The sequence below is a fragment of the Pygocentrus nattereri genome, chromosome 6, assembly GCF_015220715.1.
Source record: "Pygocentrus nattereri isolate fPygNat1 chromosome 6, fPygNat1.pri, whole genome shotgun sequence".
Lineage (NCBI taxonomy): Eukaryota > Metazoa > Chordata > Actinopteri > Characiformes > Serrasalmidae > Pygocentrus > Pygocentrus nattereri.
Genome location: NC_051216.1, coordinates 26,331,943 through 26,353,999, shown reverse-complemented (window position 1 = coordinate 26,353,999; position 22,057 = coordinate 26,331,943). Strand labels below are relative to the sequence as shown.

The 22,057-nt window shown below is 37.1% G+C and overlaps 3 protein-coding genes across 4 annotated transcripts; 1 reads left to right on the top strand and 2 right to left on the bottom strand.

Moving 5' to 3' along the window:
• Positions 1 to 2,223: 2,223 nt before the first annotated feature.
• On the bottom strand, positions 2,224 to 5,688 carry LOC108431431. Its single transcript, XM_017704563.2, has 2 exons — positions 5,389 to 5,688; positions 2,224 to 5,176 (listed from the first exon to the last, which is right to left on the bottom strand). The coding sequence occupies exons 1-2, from the start codon at positions 5,564 to 5,566 to the stop codon at positions 3,801 to 3,803; spliced, it is 1,554 nt and encodes a 517-aa protein (XP_017560052.1). The 5' UTR covers positions 5,567 to 5,688; the 3' UTR covers positions 2,224 to 3,800.
• Positions 5,689 to 5,745: 57 nt separating this feature from the next.
• Positions 5,746 to 7,775, top strand: sap18 (Sin3A-associated protein). Its single transcript, XM_017704562.2, has 4 exons — positions 5,746 to 5,920; positions 6,377 to 6,486; positions 6,573 to 6,695; positions 7,360 to 7,775. The coding sequence occupies exons 1-4, from the start codon at positions 5,849 to 5,851 to the stop codon at positions 7,514 to 7,516; spliced, it is 462 nt and encodes a 153-aa protein (XP_017560051.1). The 5' UTR covers positions 5,746 to 5,848; the 3' UTR covers positions 7,517 to 7,775.
• A 176-nt stretch (positions 7,776 to 7,951) lies between these two features.
• ska3 (spindle and kinetochore associated complex subunit 3) lies at positions 7,952 to 21,305 on the bottom strand. 2 transcript variants are annotated; one of them, XM_037539669.1, is made up of 12 exons: positions 21,147 to 21,305; positions 20,807 to 20,929; positions 14,558 to 14,622; positions 14,227 to 14,398; positions 13,573 to 14,035; positions 13,359 to 13,438; positions 11,605 to 11,792; positions 11,079 to 11,267; positions 10,802 to 10,978; positions 9,066 to 9,163; positions 8,648 to 8,778; positions 7,952 to 8,512 (listed from the first exon to the last, which is right to left on the bottom strand). In XM_037539669.1, the coding sequence occupies exons 2-12, from the start codon at positions 20,916 to 20,918 to the stop codon at positions 8,346 to 8,348; spliced, it is 1,842 nt and encodes a 613-aa protein (XP_037395566.1). In that variant the 5' UTR covers positions 20,919 to 20,929; positions 21,147 to 21,305; the 3' UTR covers positions 7,952 to 8,345. The 2 variants fall into 2 exon arrangements, with proteins under 2 accessions (XP_037395566.1, XP_017560050.1); XM_017704561.2 differs by having other exon boundaries at positions 21,227 to 21,255.
• Between the last annotated feature and the right edge of the window lie 752 nt (positions 21,306 to 22,057).

The following is a 22,057-nucleotide window of genomic DNA, read 5'->3' as shown; positions in this document are numbered from 1 at the left end:
TTTTTAAGACATTATAACATGGATAAAATGAACGTTTCTTTATTTTAAGCACCTTAACCCAGTGTCATAAGACAATCATGCCTGCCGTTTTTTTTTTTACAATAATTCCAATGAAGTTGGGATGTTGTGTAAAACATAAATAAAAACAGAATACGATGATTTGCGAATCCTTTTCAACCTATATTCAACTGAATATACTACAAAGACAAGATATTTAATGTTCAAACGGATAAACTTTATTGTTTTTTTGCAAATATTCACTCATTTTGAATTTGATGCCTGCAACACGTTCCAAAGAAGTTGGGACAGGGGCAACAAAAGACTCGGAAAGTTGAGGAATGCTCAAAAAACACCTGTTTGGAACATTCCACAGGGTGAACAGGTTAATTGGAAACAGGTGAGTGTCATGATTGAGTATAAAGGGAGCATCCCTGAAAGGCTCAGTCGTTCACAAGCAAGGACGGGACGAGGTTCACCACTTTGTGAACAACTGCGTGAGCAAATAATCCAACAGTTTAAGAACAATGTTTCTCAACGTGCAATTGCAAGGAATTTAGGGGTTTCATCATCTACAGTCCATAATATCAACAAAAGATTCAGAGAATCTGGAGAAATCTCTGCAAGTAAGCATCAAGGGAGAAAACCAACATTGAATGCCCGAGACCTTCAATCCCTCAGGCGGCACTGCATTAAAAACCGACATCATTCTGTAACGGATATTACCACATGGGCTCAGGAACACTTCAGAAAACCACTGTCATTGAACACAGTTTGTTGCTCCATCTACAAGTGCAAGTTAAAACTCTGCCATGCAAAGCGAAAGCCAGATATCAACAACACCCAGAAATGCCGCCGGCTTCTCTGGACCCGAGCTCATCTGAGATGGACTGACGGAAAGTGGAAAAGTGTCCTGTGGTCTGATGAGTCCACATTTCAAATTGTTTTTGGAAATCATGGATGTCGTGTCCTCTGGGCCAAAGAGGAAAAGGACTGTCCGGATTGTTATCAGCGCAAAGTTCCATAGCCAGCGTCTCTGATGGTCTGGGGGTGTGTTAGTGCCCATGGCATGGGTAACTTGCACATCTGTGAAGGCACCATTAATGTTGAAAGGTACATACAGGTTTTGGAGCAACATATGCTGCCATCCAAGCAACGTCTTTTTCAGGGATGTCCTGCTTATTTCAGCAAGACAATGCCAAGCCACATTCTGCACGTGTTACAACAGCGTGGCTTCATAGTAAAAGAGTGTAGGTACTAGACTGGCCTGCCTGCAGTCCAGACCTGTCTCCCATTGAAAATGTGTGGCACATTATGAAGCACAAAATACGACAAGGGAGACCCCGGAATGTTGATCAACTGAAGTTGTACATCAAGCAAGAATGGGGAAGAATTCCACCTACAAAGCTTTAACTATTGGTGTCCTCAGTTCCCAAACGCTTATTGAGTGTTGTTAAAAGGAAAGGTGATGTAACACAGTGGTAAACATGCCCCTGTCCCAACTTCTTTGAAACGTGTTGCAGGCATCAAATTCAAAAAGAGTGAATATTTGCAAAAAACAATAAAGTTTATGCATTTGAACATTAAATATTTTGTCTTTGTAATGTATTCAATTGAATATAGGTTGAAAAGGATTGGCAAATTATCGTATTCTGTTTTTATTCATGTTTTACACAACTTCCCAACTTCAATGGAATTGGGGTTGTATGAAGCTTACTGACAATTCCTAACTTTCCTTTTCTTATCAGATTTTCTGGTCTTCTCAGAACATAATATTGTATTATTTATAAATTATTTATACATTTATGAAACATAGTATTTAACACAACAGAACATGTTCTTCAGTCTATCAAGGTCATTGACTACACATTTAGTTTTTAAACCAAATCACACAGAATAGGCCACTTGTGATGATCTAATTTCACTACTTATCCTTGTACAAAATTCTTCCTCCCCCCACACAGGACCACTGATAGATCTTGCTGCTTAATCTCTACCAGTCTATTCCAGGGATAGGCCTCTTTTAAATCACATACTTTTAAAACTTAACGTTTTCAGATGTATTTTGACACACTGATACAACTTTAATTAAGACTTGACAAAGATCTGTTCCTGAAAATGTACAAATTCATGACTTGGACCTTAAAGAGTGAAAAAATCTGAATACACACAGAAGCAGGAGAAAAAACAGCACTTCAAATGAGTATCACTCTGCGGCGAAGCATATCCATAGAGTATATTTAATAAACAGGATGCTACATTAAAGAATAACAGTATTTCCATACAAGCCCACATCTGTAAAGCAAGTAAAAAGGACTAAGATATGTTTGAGCAATGCAGACTTTGTGCAAATCCTACAATCTACACATCACATATGCAGTAATTCCAGGCAACAATAATTAGATCACCAAATCTGCATATGTCTGTGTACAATTAGTGTATCTGAATGCACCATATATCATTTTCCAGTAGTCATGTACAAACACAGCCAAATGCAGCAATAGGTATTACGTCAGAAGAGTGAGAAACACCAGCAATGTGACAAAGTGCACATAATGCCCAAACTCAGCATATGCTGAGAGACAAACATATAAAAATACTACAGCTAGAAGTAAATACAGCATGCAAGAGGTTATTAGTGTTGATACAAGGTATAACAATAAAAAATAATAACTTATTATGCCTTTGTCTTATAACTTTATGGCACTAACACAGAATGGCAACTTGTTAAGAAACAATAGAACCAATAGTCATTACAGTTTAATGACAAAAGACTGTCAGCCAGGTCCAAGTAAAATGGATCTGCACAAAAAAACACCACTGTATTGCCTTTATATCGGCTAAGGCACTAAGACATGAGGACTGCTAACACCATCTCTGACTAAAGGGCTTGTTCTGTAGCACGGAGATAACATTGGGTTATAAGATCTTACCATCAATACAACAAAAACAAAGTATGCATGGAATGTTCCGTTTCAATTTAAAAGGCCTGAACTTCAGAACTACGATTAAGTGGCACTATAAACTGTAGTCCAAAAGTTGACAGACACCTGCTCATCCAATGTTTTTTCTGAAATCAAGCGAATTCATAGGGAGTTTGTCCCCCTTTGCTGCAGTGACAGCCTCTACTCTTCTGGGAAACCTTCACACTAGATTGTGGAACAGTGCTGTGAAGATCTGATTTACATTTAGCCACAAGAGCATTTGTGAGGCCAGGTACAAGCCAGTTACTGCAACTTTTCTCACGCAACGTCAGTAGACAGCTGAACACACTTGAAGAACATTTACTGCCCATTCCTTTGTGTCAGATAACAGACACCTGCACTGGCTACCTCTGTGCTGAGTGACAGGGTGAGAGAGTGCAAGGCCAATTGTGCTCTTGGACTCCCAGTTATGGATTGCTATAGCGTCACCTGGGATCGAACCTGTAATCTCCGATAGAGCCAACACCTGGATGGTTGCATCACTTGAGAACCCCTTAGCTGCACATTTTTGTCTGCGATTCTGGGACATACAGTCACCATGTTGTCTTTTTTTTTTTTTTTTTGAAGGAAAATTACATGACACACGACACATGGAACTGGAGTATGTGCAGCCTTCATTCTCCTGAAGTAATTATGTCAAAGGATGCAGAGAGACTTCATGTGAATAGAAACAACTGAACTGGGTATGAAAAGATAGTAGGCTTGAAATACATTTAAAAAATGTATGAGCACAGTACAAGCATAACAAGGCCCATTAAGTGTACTCCCTTCAGTGTCATTACCCATCATCCAGATATTGCACATACTCTATGATGCAAATCACTCTAGTGGGACAGCAGAAATACACAGGTTGTTTAAGGCACAGGCAACCTGTACTATCTTGTCAAAAGTGGTCACATCTGAGCTACGGTCTACAACAGTGAAAGGACTCTCCACTGGTCCAGTCAGCATAGAGTATCTTTTTTTGACCATTTGTATGACCCTCCCCACATGCTTATACACATTAATTCTTTCTGCAGTGACCAGTGAGGCCTGCTCTCTCATACTCTGGTCACTTCGGCCAATCTGATCACTACTAGTGATTTTGAGCTCAGCTCTGCAAGCGCCCACCAAGTCCCCAATGTCAAAATCTCGCTCAGCTAGTACCACATCACCAGGAAGGAGTTTGCAGAGAAGACCACAACTCTGTACTAGAGTCTTATCACTAACATTACCAGGCGACCCCCTGGAGACAAACATGACGACACCTTGGGGGGCAACACCAATCACATATTTGAGTTCACTGACAGAAGCTGGGTGTAGCGACTGAGTGACCATCTCTGTTGTTGATGTGGCACCTAGAGGATTTACATCTACACTGACTGCTTTTTCAAGGGACACCGTAAAGCAGTCTATAATCACGGCACAGTCTGGATGTGAGCATTTCACAGCTGCTGGAAGGTTTTTCCGGAGTTCCACTCTAGATGGCCAATAGACAGCAGTGGGTACAAGAGTGGTAAACATTATGTTGATGATTCGGTGAACAGTTCTGGTTACCGTGGTAACTTTAACTCCAAAACGATAGGCCAAGTCCTGATTCCTAAGATCAAGTCTAAGTCTCATTAATGTCAGAAGTAACTGTTGGAACTTTGAAAGCTTGGCATTTCTGTCCCCCTTCATGTGGGGCACGAGCAGCCACATTACTGTCTCAAACACAAAATAGTTTGGCAATCCGGTATAGAACTGAACTTTTTCTGGATCATTCCTGAAAGAGGCTTCAGTGAGTGACATCTTCTCTAACGATTCCCTTAGCTCCGTGTTCTCCTTTTTCAGGGCATTGAGACTGGCCTCATAGTTAACTAACTGTGTGGAACTATTTCTGAGTGGCATCTCTTTGTTCCGCTCTTCAGTTTCCGTTAGACTTTCTTCTTCTTCTACTTCATCGTCGTCGTCATCGTCATCGTCATCCTCTTCATCATCACTGTTTAGGGAGGAGCTTGCACTTTCAGGATCTCCTTGACAGTGGTCATGGCTAACATCTGCATTTAAACGTGCTTGGCCTTGCAGGAAAAGCAAGGCATTGGCAGCCTCCACTTGTGCTTCTTGTTTGTCGTAAGGCTCAAAGTGATTAGGTTCTTTTATATTTGAGGAGAGGGCAGCAGAGGTGAAAACTGAAGGGACGTAGTCTGGAGACCTAGGATTCTTTACTTGTCTACCTGTGACATGGGCAAGAAATGGACAGAGTTAAGAGCAAGCTCATTGAAATAAAATAAAAATAAATAAATAAATGCACTGAGACCATCTCCTGCCTGGTTCCTCCCCCCATGTAAGCTCACTGATGGTCAGCTATAGCATGAAGGCTGGTCCATCACATTCTGTGGATGGTATATTACTGTTACAGAACTTTTTGCACACAGACAGCCGTTACCTGAAATGAAGTGTGTGCTGCAGAGTCTGCTGCCCTCATTTGGCATCCAGCCCTCACGATTCACAGCGGCGATCCAGCGCTGCTTTCTCTCCGGGTCCCGCGGGAACCTGTAGAAGGACAAGGCGGTGCCGGGAGTTCTCCTGTTCCGACAACCTGCCACCACACACGTGTGAACCATATTAAAGACACCAAAGGCATGGACGTCTTCAGCCTCTCACCGCCACTGTTAAGATTCTGACTCCCAAAATGGCGGTGGGGGAAGCTGCCATAGAAATGCATGGACGGCTGCGGAGCGCGTCACCAGCTGGGATCCGCTCCGCGCGCCGCGATTAGCCGACTCGCTCGAGCGCGGCGTGGCACGTCATCAGCAGGCGCCTGCTGGACGAGGTTCCTTTAGGTCGGCAATAGCAGCACTTTGTGGAGGTTCAGTCCGTATTTTTACTCGAGAGAGAGGATTGCGATGGCCGTCGAATCGAGAGTTACTCAGGAGGAAATCAAGAAAGAGCCGGAGAAGCCAGTCGACAGAGAAAAGGTAGCTACACCGGCTATTTCTTCGGTTTCCTCGCAGCAGCGAACGTGTTAGGCTAACGCTGAGTACACAGTCTGTTAGCTGGCGAACCGGCTAGCTGGTGTTTATGAGATTATCGGTAAAGCTTTTTAGTATTTCTGGGTAAATGTAACCATGTGGCGTTGGTGCTGAAATGTTGGGGTGTTCTGCTTCGTTCTGGCGATCGGTTAGCGTTACACTGCTCGCAGCTCCGTAAATGGTGGAGAAAAAAGTAGCTAGCTAGCTTCGCCTGTTAGCTTAGCTAACCTGATAACGTTACTTACATTTAAAATGGTTCTTCAGTAAAGGAAATGGTTCTGTTTGGAACCACTAGTTCTATATAGAAGCGTTTCATGCTTAAATGGTTCTTTGCTTAGTGAAATGGTTCTTCATATTGGCGGAGAATGTGTTGTAGTTACATATGCTGTCTTCCTGTTGCAGACCTGTCCGCTGCTGCTTAGAGTTTTCACGACGAATAATGGCAGGCATCACCGAATGGATGAGTTTGCCCGGGGAAATGTGCCGTCGAGCGAGCTTCAGATTTACACTTGGTAATGTTACTACACTTCTCAAGACTTCTGTGGATTGGAAATGTGATAGCTAGCGTTATATGTTGATGTACTTTTGTGTGTAATAGGATGGACGCCACACTGAAAGAGCTGACCAGCTTGGTGAAGGAGGTTTATCCCGAGGCTCGAAAAAAAGGCACGCATTTCGGCTTTGCCATTGTGTACCCAGACCCCAAGCGGCAAGGCTACAGGTAACGTAGAACATCTCTCTTCTCAGTCCAATACACGAATGCTTACAAGTTGTCCATGTCCGGTTACATGAAACTAAACTTTTTATTTGCTGTTCTTTAATTATGCCTGATCTGTAGCCCATGGCCTCATGAACAAAAGCATGCAGACCCTTCTAAATAGTCAGTTTGGCTACTTTAAGGTGTTCCTTTGCTGATACCCATTGTGTACATATTCCATGTGAAAGTATAGTGCCAATATAATGTAGTTGCACATGAACCCAATATCACCATGGCCAATACTGAGTGTCAGGAATGAAAGCATTTGGCTTTGCATTACCTGAAGTGATGGAGCTCCACTGAATATCTATGGCATGTGTCAGAGTGGCATTTGTGATTCAGAGCTAATCGTCCAGCATCAGTATCTGACCTAACTAATGCCTTTATGGCTGAATGGAGTCAAATCCAGCGTTCAATATCTAGTGTAAAGCTTTAATGAAAGAGGAGTCTGTTACTGTAGTACAAGACAAACTCCCTATTAATACATGCGATTTCAAGCAGTGTCATGATCAGGTATCTACAGGTATTTGGACATGTACATTCAGTCAAAGTTAGGAAAACAGACAGGGGGAAAAGTTGTATTTTACTGCATGCATGCATACTTCATCCCATACATTTGTTTTGTTAGAGTAAAAGACATTGGGAACACAGTATCAGGCCGTAAGGGTGCAGATGACTCCATGACCCTGCAGTCTCAGCGCTTTCAGATAGGAGACTACTTGGACATCGCCATCACTCCTCCAAACCGTGCTCCACCTTTGCAAGGCCGCATGAGACCCTATTAACCCTCTCCACACTAGAACCCTGGGTGCCGACAGTCATGTCTACATGGTTACGTTTTGTGTTGTGTCCGAGATTCTTTACAGACTTTTTTTTTTTTAAACCAGATTCATCGGGTTTGTGGTTTTTTTTTTTTTGGTTTTTTTTTAACCAGATTCATCGGGTTTGTGTTTTTTTTTTTTTTTTTTTTTTTAAACCAGATTCATTGGGTTTGAGTTTTTAAGATTTAACACACTTATTGATGAATAAATTTGTTTTTTCCTAGATGTTGTCTGTTTACTTCATGATGTAATTAAGACTCAAATAGACAGGCAACAAGACCTTTGTGCTTTAACACATGTGACACTGATTTGCAATTTAACACTAAATATTTAACCACACTACAAAAGTGTTTTAACAAAGTAATTTCTTCTGGCAAAATCAATTTACAAAGAATGGAATCAGACTTTAAAATGCCATTTAGTTACTATTAGTTTGTGTATCTGGACCATTATCTATACACATACATAAAACATTACTGACCACCTCCTCATCTTGGTGCATAAAACAATAGACAATAATAAATAAAAAAAATGTAAGGAGTAGAATTTGTATACAATTTATATAAATTACATTTTATTGTCAAATCAATGTTTATCTTACATGGGAGAGTTGTTCCACTACAAGTTAATAAAAAGAATAAAAATTGTTCTTCGTATTCTGATGATGCCAAACTTAGAACTGTGTGCAAGTGACAAACACATTTGCACCTTCCAAAAAGTAGTTGAAAAAAAAAAAAAGCTAACAAAATACTAAATCTGTATTTACACAACAAATGACAATCATTGTAAAGCCTTATGTGTTAGTCAGGATCTTGAAAATTGCATTTCTCCCAAACCCCTGCACATTCTCCAACCTTTTCAGTTCAACAAGTGACAAGATGTACATTGGAGCCTGAGGCCCCACGTCCAATATCTTCCTCAAATCTTCCATATGAAATGCTTCAGAGTTAGAGTCACCATCTGTCACAAAGGGCAAAGTCAAATATTTAAGCTGTTGTGAAGGTTGATTATTCTAATGTAGTATAACAAAGAATGGCAAAAAAGAGGTTCTGGTTAATTGTTAATGTGAGCTATGAAGGCTGAGTTTCCACTGACCTCTGCGTCGCTGCTCAACCATGAGGTTAATTTTATTGATCACTTGGTTCAGACTGTTGAGGGGGATCTGTTTCATGTAAGATGCCAGTCCATGAAACTCCTTCTCAGACACATGATTGAGAACATGAGCTCTTGTCAACAAAAAACAACAATAGTTAATTTAAAGGCATAGATAATAGTTCAAACATTTGAAAATGTACCCCCAGTTCCAGCCATACTGAATGCTGCTAGTTTCTTTGAATGGGTAGACTGCTTCACCATGCATGTTTATTTCACTTTTCAGAGGAAAATGCCTAAGGGCAAGCTACACTTATATTGACCAGTCTAGGCAATTCAGTAGACAGTATAATGTATAAAGCAAGACTACTATTTGGATGGAAAAACAAGAATCAGGTTCAGTCTGGTAAAATGCTCTTACCTGTTCTCTTTCCCAGCTGCCAATGTCTGCAAACTAGATTTTGAGCCCTGTTGCACTGATGCAGAGGGAAGTGGTTTGCAATTACCCTGAGATACAAGCTTTAGAAATAAATACAAAACATTCATTAAACGTGGATAACACAAACTACTAGTTCATACAGGAAAAGCCCAAAAAAGAAACATTTGCCGCTACATGACACATGACACGAAAATACATTTTCACACTAAAATAATGGTCAAGAATTCACCGATCAGGCATACTGTGACCACATCCTTGTTTCTACGCTCATTGTCCATTTTATCAGCTCCACTTACTATATAGGTGCACTTTGTAGTTCTACAATTACAGACTGTAGTCCATCTGTTTCTCTGCATACTTTGTTAGGCCCCTTTTACCCTGTTCTTCAGTGGTCAGGACCACCATGGAGCCTCACAGAGCAGGTACTATTTGGGTGGAAGATCATTTACAGCACTGCAGTAACACTGACATGGTGGCGTGTTTGTGTTGTGCTGGTGTGACTGGATCAGAAACAGTGCTGCTGGAGTTTTTTTTGTCTGATCCACTCATACCAGCACAACACATACTAACACACCACCACCATATCAGTGTTACTACAGTGCTGAGAACAATCCACTACCCAAACAATACTTGCTGTGTGAGGGTCCATGGGGGCTGTGACCACTGAAGAACCAGGTAATAGGGGGCTAACAATGAATGCAGAGAAACAGATGGACTGCAGTCTGTAACTGTAGAACTACAAAGTGCATAATAAGTGGAGCTGATGAAATGGACAATGAGCGTAGAAACAAGGAGGTGGTCATAATGTTATGCCTGATGCTCAGTGTACATATATATGATTTAAACTGTACAAATATGCTCATAATCATTTAATAATTCTTATATATGTGTTCTTATATAAGCATATCATTTTAAGCAAATGAGAAAATATACATTTCAATTCATTACATAATACATATCAATTACATGGTTAGACAAAACTGCAATGTATTTCAAGTCAGCAAAATCAGCATAACTCCACAACTGCTAGATGTTTTTAGCAGAATGGGCCATTATACAGTGCCTGCTTGAGTTAAAAAGGCTACATTTGTTGTTACAACTCAAAGGATCCATTTCAGGGTATTCGTTTAATAACAAAACCACATAAGAATTCATGCAAAGGTTTCAGGGACATAAAAACTACATCCTGTTTTATCATCTGTAAAAATCGTCCATGACAAGACCATGACAAAAGTCAATACTGTAAAATATTTCTTCTTTTTCCCCAGTGTGGCGGAACACCAGTGTCTTGCATTCACACGGTGGCTCAAAGACAACATACTGCTGCATTCATAAACAAAGCAAAACTAGAACTAGAGTTTCAGATCTTACATTGGAGCACAATACACCAATTTTATCAATAGTTATCACGATTTGATTTGATCCCTAGTAATTCCTTTACAAAAGTTGTGAGCTAAATGCCAAGGGCTGAAACATTATTGGGACAAAGTAGCTATTCAGGGACATCCTACCTTTGAAATCAATTTTCAATTTCCTGAACACTGTTCTGATACTTTTGTGTATGTTAAACACGTTTGATGAACTATGCTGTAAAACAATGGTCACCCATGTGATTAAATAAGTATACTCAAAGCAGAAATATACGCACAACTTCCCTTTATGATAGCACACCTCATGACAGTGTCATAGTGAGTGCAAAGGTAATAAAGGTATCTTACTTTAAGGATATCCTGGGTAATGGAACTCATATCAGGCATCTCTGGTGTGCGCGGCTCTACTTGGAACTCCATCCGGACACGAGGGGTGGCTAGACACCAGTCCTCAGTGTGGTCATCATTAGTGTGTAGTACAGGGAGTGGAGGCTCAGGTATTCCTGACTGGTTATTTCCTCCCATCTACATCACATGAAGTCAATCATGGGGTGAACAGATCTGGTTTTAATGCATGCTTAAAAATAGTTAAAAAGTGATTCTAAGGTAGATGATATCTACTTACACAAGGTAAAGAACGACTGAAAAAAGATTGTAGTTTTGGCATTTCAGGAGTTCTCTCTCCTGTCTGATACACGCTGACTGACATCTTTGACATGTCAGATGATGGAACTGTGACTGCTGGGCTTTCTGAAAAGTTGGACATGCTATTCAGTGATCTTGTGAGACCATCCTGCTCATCTTGTCTGGTCTCCTAGGAAAGATATAGTGGATCACTGGTGGATATACAATCATCAATGTGATAACATGCACACTCTCCAGGAGAGTATTTCACAAAATATGATTTCTTGGTTTAGCCAGATGAGCTTGACTTTGGGCTTTAGTTATCAAAACAAAAGCTGAAGAATATTCCTATTGAATCCGATTCTCAAATTTAAAGTTATCTGGCTAACCTGCTTTGTAAAACAGTCCCTAGCTCACTACTTTATTTAGTCCTTGCTCACAGGCCTAAGATGTAGACTACACTTCTGGCCTATACTATCATGTTGTTAAATGTCGTCGGAATCTATATCTGAATCTAAGACACGCACCTTTCTTGCGCTAATCAGCTTGCTGATAAAAGGCGTCTCAAACGTTGGAAGCTCAGGCGTAGCAGCAGCATTTCCAGGGTGAAGGGGGGAGTGAGGACTGATTGGCTGAGCAGAGGACAAGACTAGCTGTTTATTCATCTTAAGATCCAGAGTACAAAAAGCAGGCAGTTCTGGGGACTCCATGCTCTCTGTGTAACAACAGAATAACACAAGTGATTGTGAATTAGTCAGGAGAAAATTGTTGGTGCTAATAAACAAGCATTTATGGCTTATCTTGAGCAAAACATGGGTTTAACTTATAGTTAAAAAGTTAAAAAAAAACCCAAAAAACTGTAAATCAATGGAAAATCTGATCAATGGAATTTTGAGTAATATTTCTCCTGAACACGAACGCCTTTTAAAGTTTTGTCCACTAGAGGGAGCCTAGCACTGGGGAAAAGTCAAGCACAATTCCACAAAAATGCCGTGAGTGACAAGCAGATGAATCACATACACACACTATATTGCCAAAAGTATTCACTCACCCATTCAAATAATTGAATTCAAGTGTTCCAGTCACTTCCATGGCCACAGGTGTCATGAAAGTCCAGTCATGAAATTCTCTCGCTACTAAATATTCCACAGTCAACTGTCAGTGGTATTATAATAAAGTGGAAGCAAATGGGAACGACAGCAACTTAGCCACGAAATGGTAGGCCACGTAAAATGACAGAGCAGGTCAGTGGATGCTGAGGTGCATAGTACACAGAGGTCAGCAACTTTCTGCAGTCAATTGCTACAGGCCTCCAAACTTCATGTGGCCTTCAGATTAGCTCAAGAACAGCACGTAGAGAGCTTTATGGAATGGGTTTCCATGGCGGAGCAGCTGCATCCAAGCCTTACATCACTGCAAAGCGCTGAATGCAGTGGTGTAAAGCGCCGTCAATGGACTCTAGAGCATTGAAGACGTTTTCTCTGGAGTGACAAATTATGCTTCTCCATCTGGCAATCCAATGGACGAGTCTGGGTTTGGCAGTTGCCAGCGGAACAGTACTTGTCTGACTGCATTGTACCTGTACTGTGTAAAGTTTGGTGGAGGGGGGATTATGGTGTGGGGTTGTTTTTTAAGGAGTTGGGCTCGGCCCCTTGGTTTCAGTGAAAGGAACTCAATGCTTCAGTAGACCAAGAGATTTTGGACAATTCCATGCCCCCAACTTTGTGGGAACAGTATAGGGATGGCACCTTCCTGTTCCAACACGACTGCGCACCAGCACGGTGCATAAAGGTCTACAAAGACATGGACGAGTTTGGTGTGGAGGAACTTGACTGGCCTGTACAGAGTCCTGACCCAATAGAACACCTCTGGGATGAATTAGAGCGGAGATTGCGAGTCAGGCCTTCTCGTCCAACATCAGTGTTTGACCTCACAAATGCACTTGTGGAAGAATGGCCAAAAATTCCCATAAACACACTCCTAACCCTTGTGGAAAGCCTTCCCAGAAGAGTTGAAGCTGTTATAGCTGCAAAGGGTGGGCCGGCATCATATTAAAACCTATGTATTAAGAACGGGATCTCACTCAATTTCATATGCATGTGAAGGCAGACGACCGAATACTTTTGGAAATATAGTGTAGTTCTGCACTTTAGCCTCAAATAATACTTATTAAAAAATAACACATGTATTTGTCATGCAAACTGAAGAAACTACGGGCCAACTCAAGTGCACCACCATCTAGCTTAAATGTGGGAAAAAATATATAAGAAAAACTTTTTACCATTTAGCTTCTCTTGGGGGATAAAAGATGGTGGAGTAGAATTGTTTGGAGGTGATCTCTGAGCAGTCTCTTCTGTTGCGCTTATAAAGATGCAAAAAACATTAAATTAATGCAAAGATTGTGTACTAGATTGTACAGAGCTGCAGTGTTCTCATATAGCCACATATGATTCCACAAGTACACACTCTGTAGCACACTAATGATGTGTGTCTACCTGTAAGTCTGCCTGTTCTTTGGTGGTTTCTTGCGGAACAAGCCCATAGTGAAATCATTATTCAAGCACATTGTGTGCTCTGTAATACCAAAGTCTTCCAATCGAGGGGTAGGAGCATCCTCATCCATAACCAGAGAGCATCTGGGTGTCTTTGGCAGGGATGGCTGCATGGTCATTAAAGGGGGTGGGGGTGGTGAGAGACACACAGCTGGGATAGGAGCTACTTCACATGCAGACAGTTCTGCATTGCCAAGCACCAACTGCAGGTGGAGTGCAGACAGGCCAAAATCTGCGAGCTGTGGAGTACGCATTTGGTCAACAGCTGGAAGTGGCATCCTCTCAGGTGTTTTAGATTCCTGAACTTCCGCTTCCTCTCCATCTTCTGTCATCTCATCAGCCAATTCTCTCTCTGGCTGTTTTTCTATGATAGGCTTGGTCTCTGCTTCAGCCTGACCAGTTACTTCTAGAAAACAAGGTAAACCATAAGTAAAGGTCCAGTTAATAAAGCTCAGCACATTTAGCAGATTTTGTGTTTGTTTCGGAAGTAATTATATTAAACATATTTAAAAAAAAATAGTAGATTTTTTTTCCACTTTAGGGACTTTCGATCAATGCACTTATACTGAAAACACTACAGTCGTGGCAGATTTGCACCTGAGTTTTTCTGGAAGGCTTTGCGTGGTCTGTACCCATATTTTTCATAGTGTCTCTTTATTCTTTCAATGTCCTCTGTGGTCCGCTGTTTAAGCACCATGCAGGCTTTAATAAAGCTCCTCAGCTCACCACTCCCATCCTCTTGAGATGCTACCTGGCCCTGAACCTGCCTCTGAAAACATATAAGTACATAAGAAGGTCATTGTTGTGGTCACTGTAGAAACAGCAGATGTCATTTAACAGTTAGTTATCAGCACGATTATCCAAGAGATTTGCAACAAGCTTCTTGACCAAAGTAAAATAACCAAAGAGTCCTCAATCAATTGCTTACCTTAAGTCCTCTAACCTCCGAATGTAGTTCATGTAATGCTCGGACAGCTCCACTCTCCGTCTCGTCTATAAAAAGGCATCAAATCAAAAACATTTAAACTGTAAACTGTACATTTAAAATAGCTTAATATGATAAGCGCAGTGGCCTTTTGATATGCTGTGTGCGGGACATTCCGAAATCCTTAATTTATAAGGATTTTACCCAAATTGATTAAAACAACCAACTGACCGAAGGAAACTTCTCACATCTTACTTGTCAAAAAAAAAAACAAAAAACAAAAAAAACACAAACAGCCAAAGAGATGATGCTGTAATGTCAGGACAAAGCATGATTTTTTACATTAAGCTTTCTTTCTCACCGTTAAAGTGATTATAATAAAATTAGAAAAGTGTCATGTACTAAAATGTTTCTTAAACTCCATTTACACTAAGAGTGCATTTTGTAGCAAATGTTTATGACTAGTCAGGTGTTATTCCTAGATCACGGTTTCATTACATGATGGCACGTTGAATTTTTTCTTTAGAATGTATTTTAATGAAGAATATTCACCTTGTTTCGATTACAGCTTTATCAATTTGGCACGAGAGAAATCCTTTGTCAGTGTTTTGTAACATTAATCTCTTTTCACTGTAATCGTTACTACTTTGTAAATAGGGTACGTAAAGAAGAATAACATTAGGTAGATAAAGAAGAATAACAGTAGGTAGATAAAGAAGAATAACATTAGGTAGTTAAAGAAGAATAACAGTAGGTAGATAAAGAAGAATAACAGTAGGTAGATAAAGAAGAATAACACTAGGTAGATAAAGAAGAATAACATTAGGTAGATAAAGAAGAATAACACTAGGTAGATAAAGAAGAATAACACTAGGTAGATAAAGAAGAATAACACTAGGTAGATAAAGAAGAATAACATTAGGTAGATAAAGAAGAATAACATTAGGTAGTTAAAGAAGAATAACATTAGGTAGTTAAAGAAGAATAACATTAGGTAGTTAAAGAAGAATAACATTAGGTAGTTAAAGAAGAATAACATTAGGTAGTTAAAGAAGAATAACAGTAGGTAGATAAAGAAGAATAACAGTAGGTAGATAAAGAAGAATAACAGTAGTTTAGATAAAGAAGAATAACATTAGGTAGATAAAGAAGAATAACATTAGGTAGTTAAAGAAGAATAACAGTAGGTAGATAAAGAAGAATAACAGTAGGTAGATAAAGAAGAATAACATTAGGTAGATAAAGAAGAATAACATTAGGTAGTTAAAGAAGAATAATATTAGGTAGTTAAAGAAGAATAACATTAGGTAGTTAAAGAAGAATAACATTAGGTAGATAAAGAAGAATAACATTAGGTAGATAAAGAAGAATAACATTAGGTAGTTAAAGAAGAATAACAGTAGGTAGATAAAGAAGAATAACAGTAGGTAGATAAAGAAGAATAACAGTAGGTAGATAAAGAAGAATAACATTAGGTAGTTAAAGAAGAATAACAGTAGGTAGATAAAGAAAAATAACATTAGGTAGATAAAGAAGAATAACATTAGGTAGATAAAGAAGAATAACATTAGGTAGATAAAGAAGAATAACATTAGGTAGTTAAAGAAGAATAACATTAGGTAGATAAAGAAGAATAACATTAGGTAGTTAAAGAAGAATAACATTAGGTAGTTAAAGAAGAATAACATTAGGTAGATAAAGAAGAATAACATTAGGTAGTTAAAGAAGAATAACATTAGGTAGTTAAAGAAGAATAACATTAGGTAGATAAAGAAGAATAACATTAGGTAGTTAAAGAAGAATAACACTAGGTAGATAAAGAAGAATAACATTAGGTAGTTAAAGAAGAATAACATTAGGTAGATAAAGAAGAATAACACTAGGTAGTTAAAGAAGAATAACATTAGGTAGTTAAAGAAGAATAACATTAGGTAGTTAAAGAAGAATAACATTAGGTAGATAAAGAAGAATAACATTAGGTAGATAAAGAAGAATAACATTAGGTAGTTAAAGAAGAATAACATTAGGTAGATAAAGAAGAATAACATTAGGTAGTTAAAGAAGAATAACATTAGGTAGATAAAGAAGAATAACATTAGGTAGTTAAAGAAGAATAACATTAGGTAGATAAAGAAGAATAACATTAGGTAGTTAAAGAAGAATAACATTAGGTAGATAAAGAAGAATAACATTAGGTATTTAAAGAAGAATAACATTAGGTAGTTAAAGAAGAATAACAGTAGGTAGATAAAGAAGAATAACATTAGGTATTTAAAGAAGAATAACATTAGGTATTTAAAGAAGAATAACATTAGGTAGATAAAGAAGAATAACATTAGGTAGTTAAAGAAGAATAACATTAGGTAGTTAAAGAAGAATAACATTAGGTAGATAAAGAAGAATAACATTAGGTAGTTAAAGAAGAATAACACTAGGTAGATAAAGAAGAATAACATTAGGTAGATAAAGAAGAATAACAGTAGGTAGATAAAGAAGAATAACATTAGGTAGTTAAAGAAGAATAACACTAGGTAGATAAAGAAGAATAACATTAGGTAGATAAAGAAGAATAACAGTAGGTAGATAAAGAAGAATAACATTAGGTAGTTAAAGAAGAATAACATTAGGTAGTTAAAGAAGAATAACATTAGGTAGTTAAAGAAGAATAACATTAGGTAGATAAAGAAGAATAACATTAGGTAGTTAAAGAAGAATAACATTAGGTAGTTAAAGAAGAATAACATTAGGTAGTTAAAGAAGAATAACATTAGGTAGTTAAAGAAGAATAACAGTAGGTAGATAAAGAAGAATAACAGTAGGTAGATAAAGAAGAATAACAGTAGTTTAGATAAGAAGAATAACATTAGGTAGATAAAGAAGAATAACATTAGGTAGTTAAAGAAGAATAACAGTAGGTAGATAAAGAAGAATAACAGTAGGTAGATAAAGAAGAATAACATTAGGTAGATAAAGAAGAATAACATTAGGTAGTTAAAGAAGAATAATATTAGGTAGTTAAAGAAGAATAACATTAGGTAGTTAAAGAAGAATAACATTAGGTAGATAAAGAAGAATAACACTTAGGTAGATAAAGAAGAATAACAGTAGGTAGATAAAGAAGAATAACATTAGGTAGATAAAGAAGAATAACATTAGGTAGATAAAGAAGAATAACATTAGGTAGTTAAAGAAGAATAACATTAGGTAGATAAAGAAGAATAACATTAGGTAGTTAAAGAAGAATAACATTAGGTAGATAAAGAAGAATAACATTAGGTAGATAAAGAAGAATAACATTAGGTAGATAAAGAAGAATAACATTAGGTAGATAAGAAGAATAACATTAGGTAGTTAAAGAAGAATAACATTAGGTAGATAAAGAAGAATAACATTAGGTAGTTAAAGAAGAATACATTAGGTAGATTAAAGAAGAATAACATTAGGTAGATAAAGAAGAATAACATTAGGTAGTTAAAGAAGAATAACATTAGGTAGTTAAAGAAGAATAACATTAGGTAGATAAAGAAGAATAACATTAGGTAGTTAAAGAAGAATAACACTAGGTAGATAAAGAAGAATAACATTAGGTAGATAAAGAAGAATAACATTAGGTAGTTAAAGAAGAATAACATTAGGTAGTTAAAGAAGAATAACATTAGGTAGATAAAGAAGAATAACATTAGGTAGATAAAGAAGAATAACATTAGGTAGATAAAGAAGAATAACATTAGGTAGTTAAAGAAGAATAACATTAGGTAGTTAAAGAAGAATAACATTAGGTAGATAAAGAAGAATAACATTAGGTAGATAAAGAAGAATAACATTAGGTAGTTAAAGAAGAATAACATTAGGTAGATAAAGAAGAATAACATTAGGTAGATAAAGAAGAATAACATTAGGTAGATAAAGAAGAATAACATTAGGTAGTTAAAGAAGAATAACATTAGGTAGATAAAGAAGAATAACATTAGGTAGATAAAGAAGAATAACATTAGGTAGTTAAAGAAGAATAACATTAGGTAGATAAAGAAGAATAACATTAGGTAGTTAAAGAAGAATAACATTAGGTAGATAAAGAAGAATAACATTAGGTATTTAAAGAAGAATAACATTAGGTAGTTAAAGAAGAATAACAGTAGGTAGATAAAGAAGAATAACATTAGGTATTTAAAGAAGAATAACATTAGGTATTTAAAGAAGAATAACATTAGGTAGATAAAGAAGAATAACATTAGGTAGTTAAAGAAGAATAACATTAGGTAGTTAAAGAAGAATAACATTAGGTAGATAAAGAAGAATAACATTAGGTAGTTAAAGAAGAATAACACTAGGTAGATAAAGAAGAATAACATTAGGTAGATAAAGAAGAATAACAGTAGGTAGATAAAGAAGAATAACATTAGGTAGTTAAAGAAGAATAACACTAGGTAGATAAAGAAGAATAACATTAGGTAGATAAAGAAGAATAACAGTAGGTAGATAAAGAAGAATAACATTAGTAGTTAAAGAAGAATAACATTAGGTAGTTAAAGAAGAATAACATTAGGTAGTTAAAGAAGAATAACATTAGGTAGATAAAGAAGAATAACATTAGGTAGTTAAAGAAGAATAACATTAGGTAGTTAAAGAAGAATAACATTAGGTAGTTAAAGAAGAATAACATTAGGTAGTTAAAGAAGAATAACAGTAGGTAGATAAAGAAGAATAACAGTAGGTAGATAAAGAAGAATAACAGTAGTTTAGATAAAGAAGAATAACATTAGGTAGATAAAGAAGAATAACATTAGGTAGTTAAAGAAGAATAACAGTAGGTAGATAAAGAAGAATAACAGTAGGTAGATAAAGAAGAATAACATTAGGTAGATAAAGAAGAATAACATTAGGTAGTTAAAGAAGAATAATATTAGGTAGTTAAAGAAGAATAACATTAGGTAGTTAAAGAAGAATAACATTAGGTAGATAAAGAAGAATAACATTAGGTAGATAAAGAAGAATAACAGTAGGTAGATAAAGAAGAATAACAGTAGGTAGATAAAGAAGAATAACAGTAGGTAGATAAAGAAGAATAACATTAGGTAGTTAAAGAAGAATAACAGTAGGTAGATAAAGAAAAATAACATTAGGTAGATAAAGAAGAATAACATTAGGTAGATAAAGAAGAATAACATTAGGTAGATAAAGAAGAATAACATTAGGTAGATAAAGAAGAATAACATTAGGTAGATAAAGAAGAATAACATTAGGTAGTTAAAGAAGAATAACATTAGGTAGATAAAGAAGAATAACATTAGGTAGTTAAAGAAGAATAACATTAGGTAGTTAAAGAAGAATAACATTAGGTAGATAAAGAAGAATAACATTAGGTAGTTAAAGAAGAATAACATTAGGTAGTTAAAGAAGAATAACATTAGGTAGATAAAGAAGAATAACATTAGGTAGTTAAAGAAGAATAACACTAGGTAGATAAAGAAGAATAACATTAGGTAGATAAAGAAGAATAACATTAGGTAGTTAAAGAAGAATAACATTAGGTAGTTAAAGAAGAATAACATTAGGTAGTTAAAGAAGAATAACATTAGGTAGATAAAGAAGAATAACATTAGGTAGATAAAGAAGAATAACATTAGGTAGTTAAAGAAGAATAACATTAGGTAGTTAAAGAAGAATAACATTAGGTAGATAAAGAAGAATAACATTAGGTAGATAAAGAAGAATAACATTAGGTAGTTAAAGAAGAATAACATTAGGTAGATAAAGAAGAATAACATTAGGTAGATAAAGAAGAATAACATTAGGTAGATAAAGAAGAATAACATTAGGTAGTTAAAGAAGAATAACATTAGGTAGTTAAAGAAGAATAACATTAGGTAGTTAAAGAAGAATATCATTAGGTATTTAAAGAAGAATAACATTAGGTAGTTAAAGAAGAATAACAGTAGGTAGATAAAGAAGAATAACATTAGGTATTTAAAGAAGAATAACATTAGGTATTTAAAGAAGAATAACATTAGGTAGATAAAGAAGAATAACATTAGGTAGTTAAAGAAGAATAACATTAGGTAGATAAAGAAGAATAACATTAGGTAGATAAAGAAGAATAACAGTAGGTAGATAAAGAAGAATAACATTAGGTAGATAAAGAAGAAAAAGATTAGGCAGATAAAGAAGAATAACATTAGGTAGATAAAGAAGAAAAAGATTAGGCAGATAAAGAAGAATAACAGTAGGTAGATAAAGAAGAATAACAGGTACCGTCGTCCTCGTTCAGCTTCTGGCCGGCAGTCTGCTCCAGGTTTGCTCTCTCCGTCTCTAAGCGCAGAGCTAAGCTCCGCAACTTTGCGAAGAACCGTAGGGACGAATCCATTGTAGATCGAGCTGCACCCAGAAGATCCACAGTGAGTGAAAGAAATCCTCCTAACGTTAATTACTGAAATAGCGATTCAAGACACTTTAAATGCAGCAGCGTAATCAGTTTACACAGCTGGCTCCCTGCGTGTTTACGGCCAGTTAGCAGCAAATGCTAAGCAACGTTAGCAAAAGCGCAGATACGTAACTTACTACAAACAAAAGTTACTGTAGCTGAAGGTCACACCTCTGTTTTGATATCAGCAGATTAAATGTACTGAAAATGTACTCTAATGGCCTACGGAGGTCTACGGTGCTGTAAGTTACCGCTCGGTCTTCTGGAGAGACGTTTCAAATTTGGCGCTTCCGCGATTTGACGGAAATGTCGAAATGCAAATTCAGCCAATCGGCTTCGGGCTTCTCTTCGGCTCCGACGTGAGAGAGGAAGAGCGTGAACACTGAGCGCTTTACCAACGTCTCAAACTCACTAAAGGAGATTTAACAATAAGATATTTCTTTATTTTAATTTGAACAAGCAATTACCCACTATCTACACAAAAAGGTGTAGTGTGTGTTTCTTTAAGATAAGATAAGATAAGATAAGATAAGATAAGGTAAGATAAGATAATCCTTTATTAGTCCCACAGCAGGGAAATTCACAATATTACAGCAGCAGCAGAGTAACAGGAGTAAGGCACTCAGTAATAGAAACGGGAAACAGTATAAACCTTATCAACATTTTAAATAATTAAAGCTAAAGTTAAATCGCTAGACTATTTACAACAAAATAAGAATAAGTGATACTTTATTAATCCCACAAACAGAGAAATTCCACCTCCGCATTTAACCCATCCGTGAAATGAAACACCACATACACACTAGTGAATAGACACACACACACACTAGGGGGCAGTGAGCATACTTGCCCGGAGCAGTTGGCAGCCCTAACCACAGCGCCCGGGGAGCAATCGGGGTTAGGTGTCTTGCTCAAGGACTCCTGAGTCATGTGCTGTCGGCCCTGGGGATTGAACCGACAACCTTCCGGTCACAGGGCCAGTTCCCACAACTGTCCCCAATAAGAGTAAAATAAGAGTTGCATAATATCTGTATTGCACTTATGAACATAGTGCACAATGAAAAATATTTGCATTCTGAATG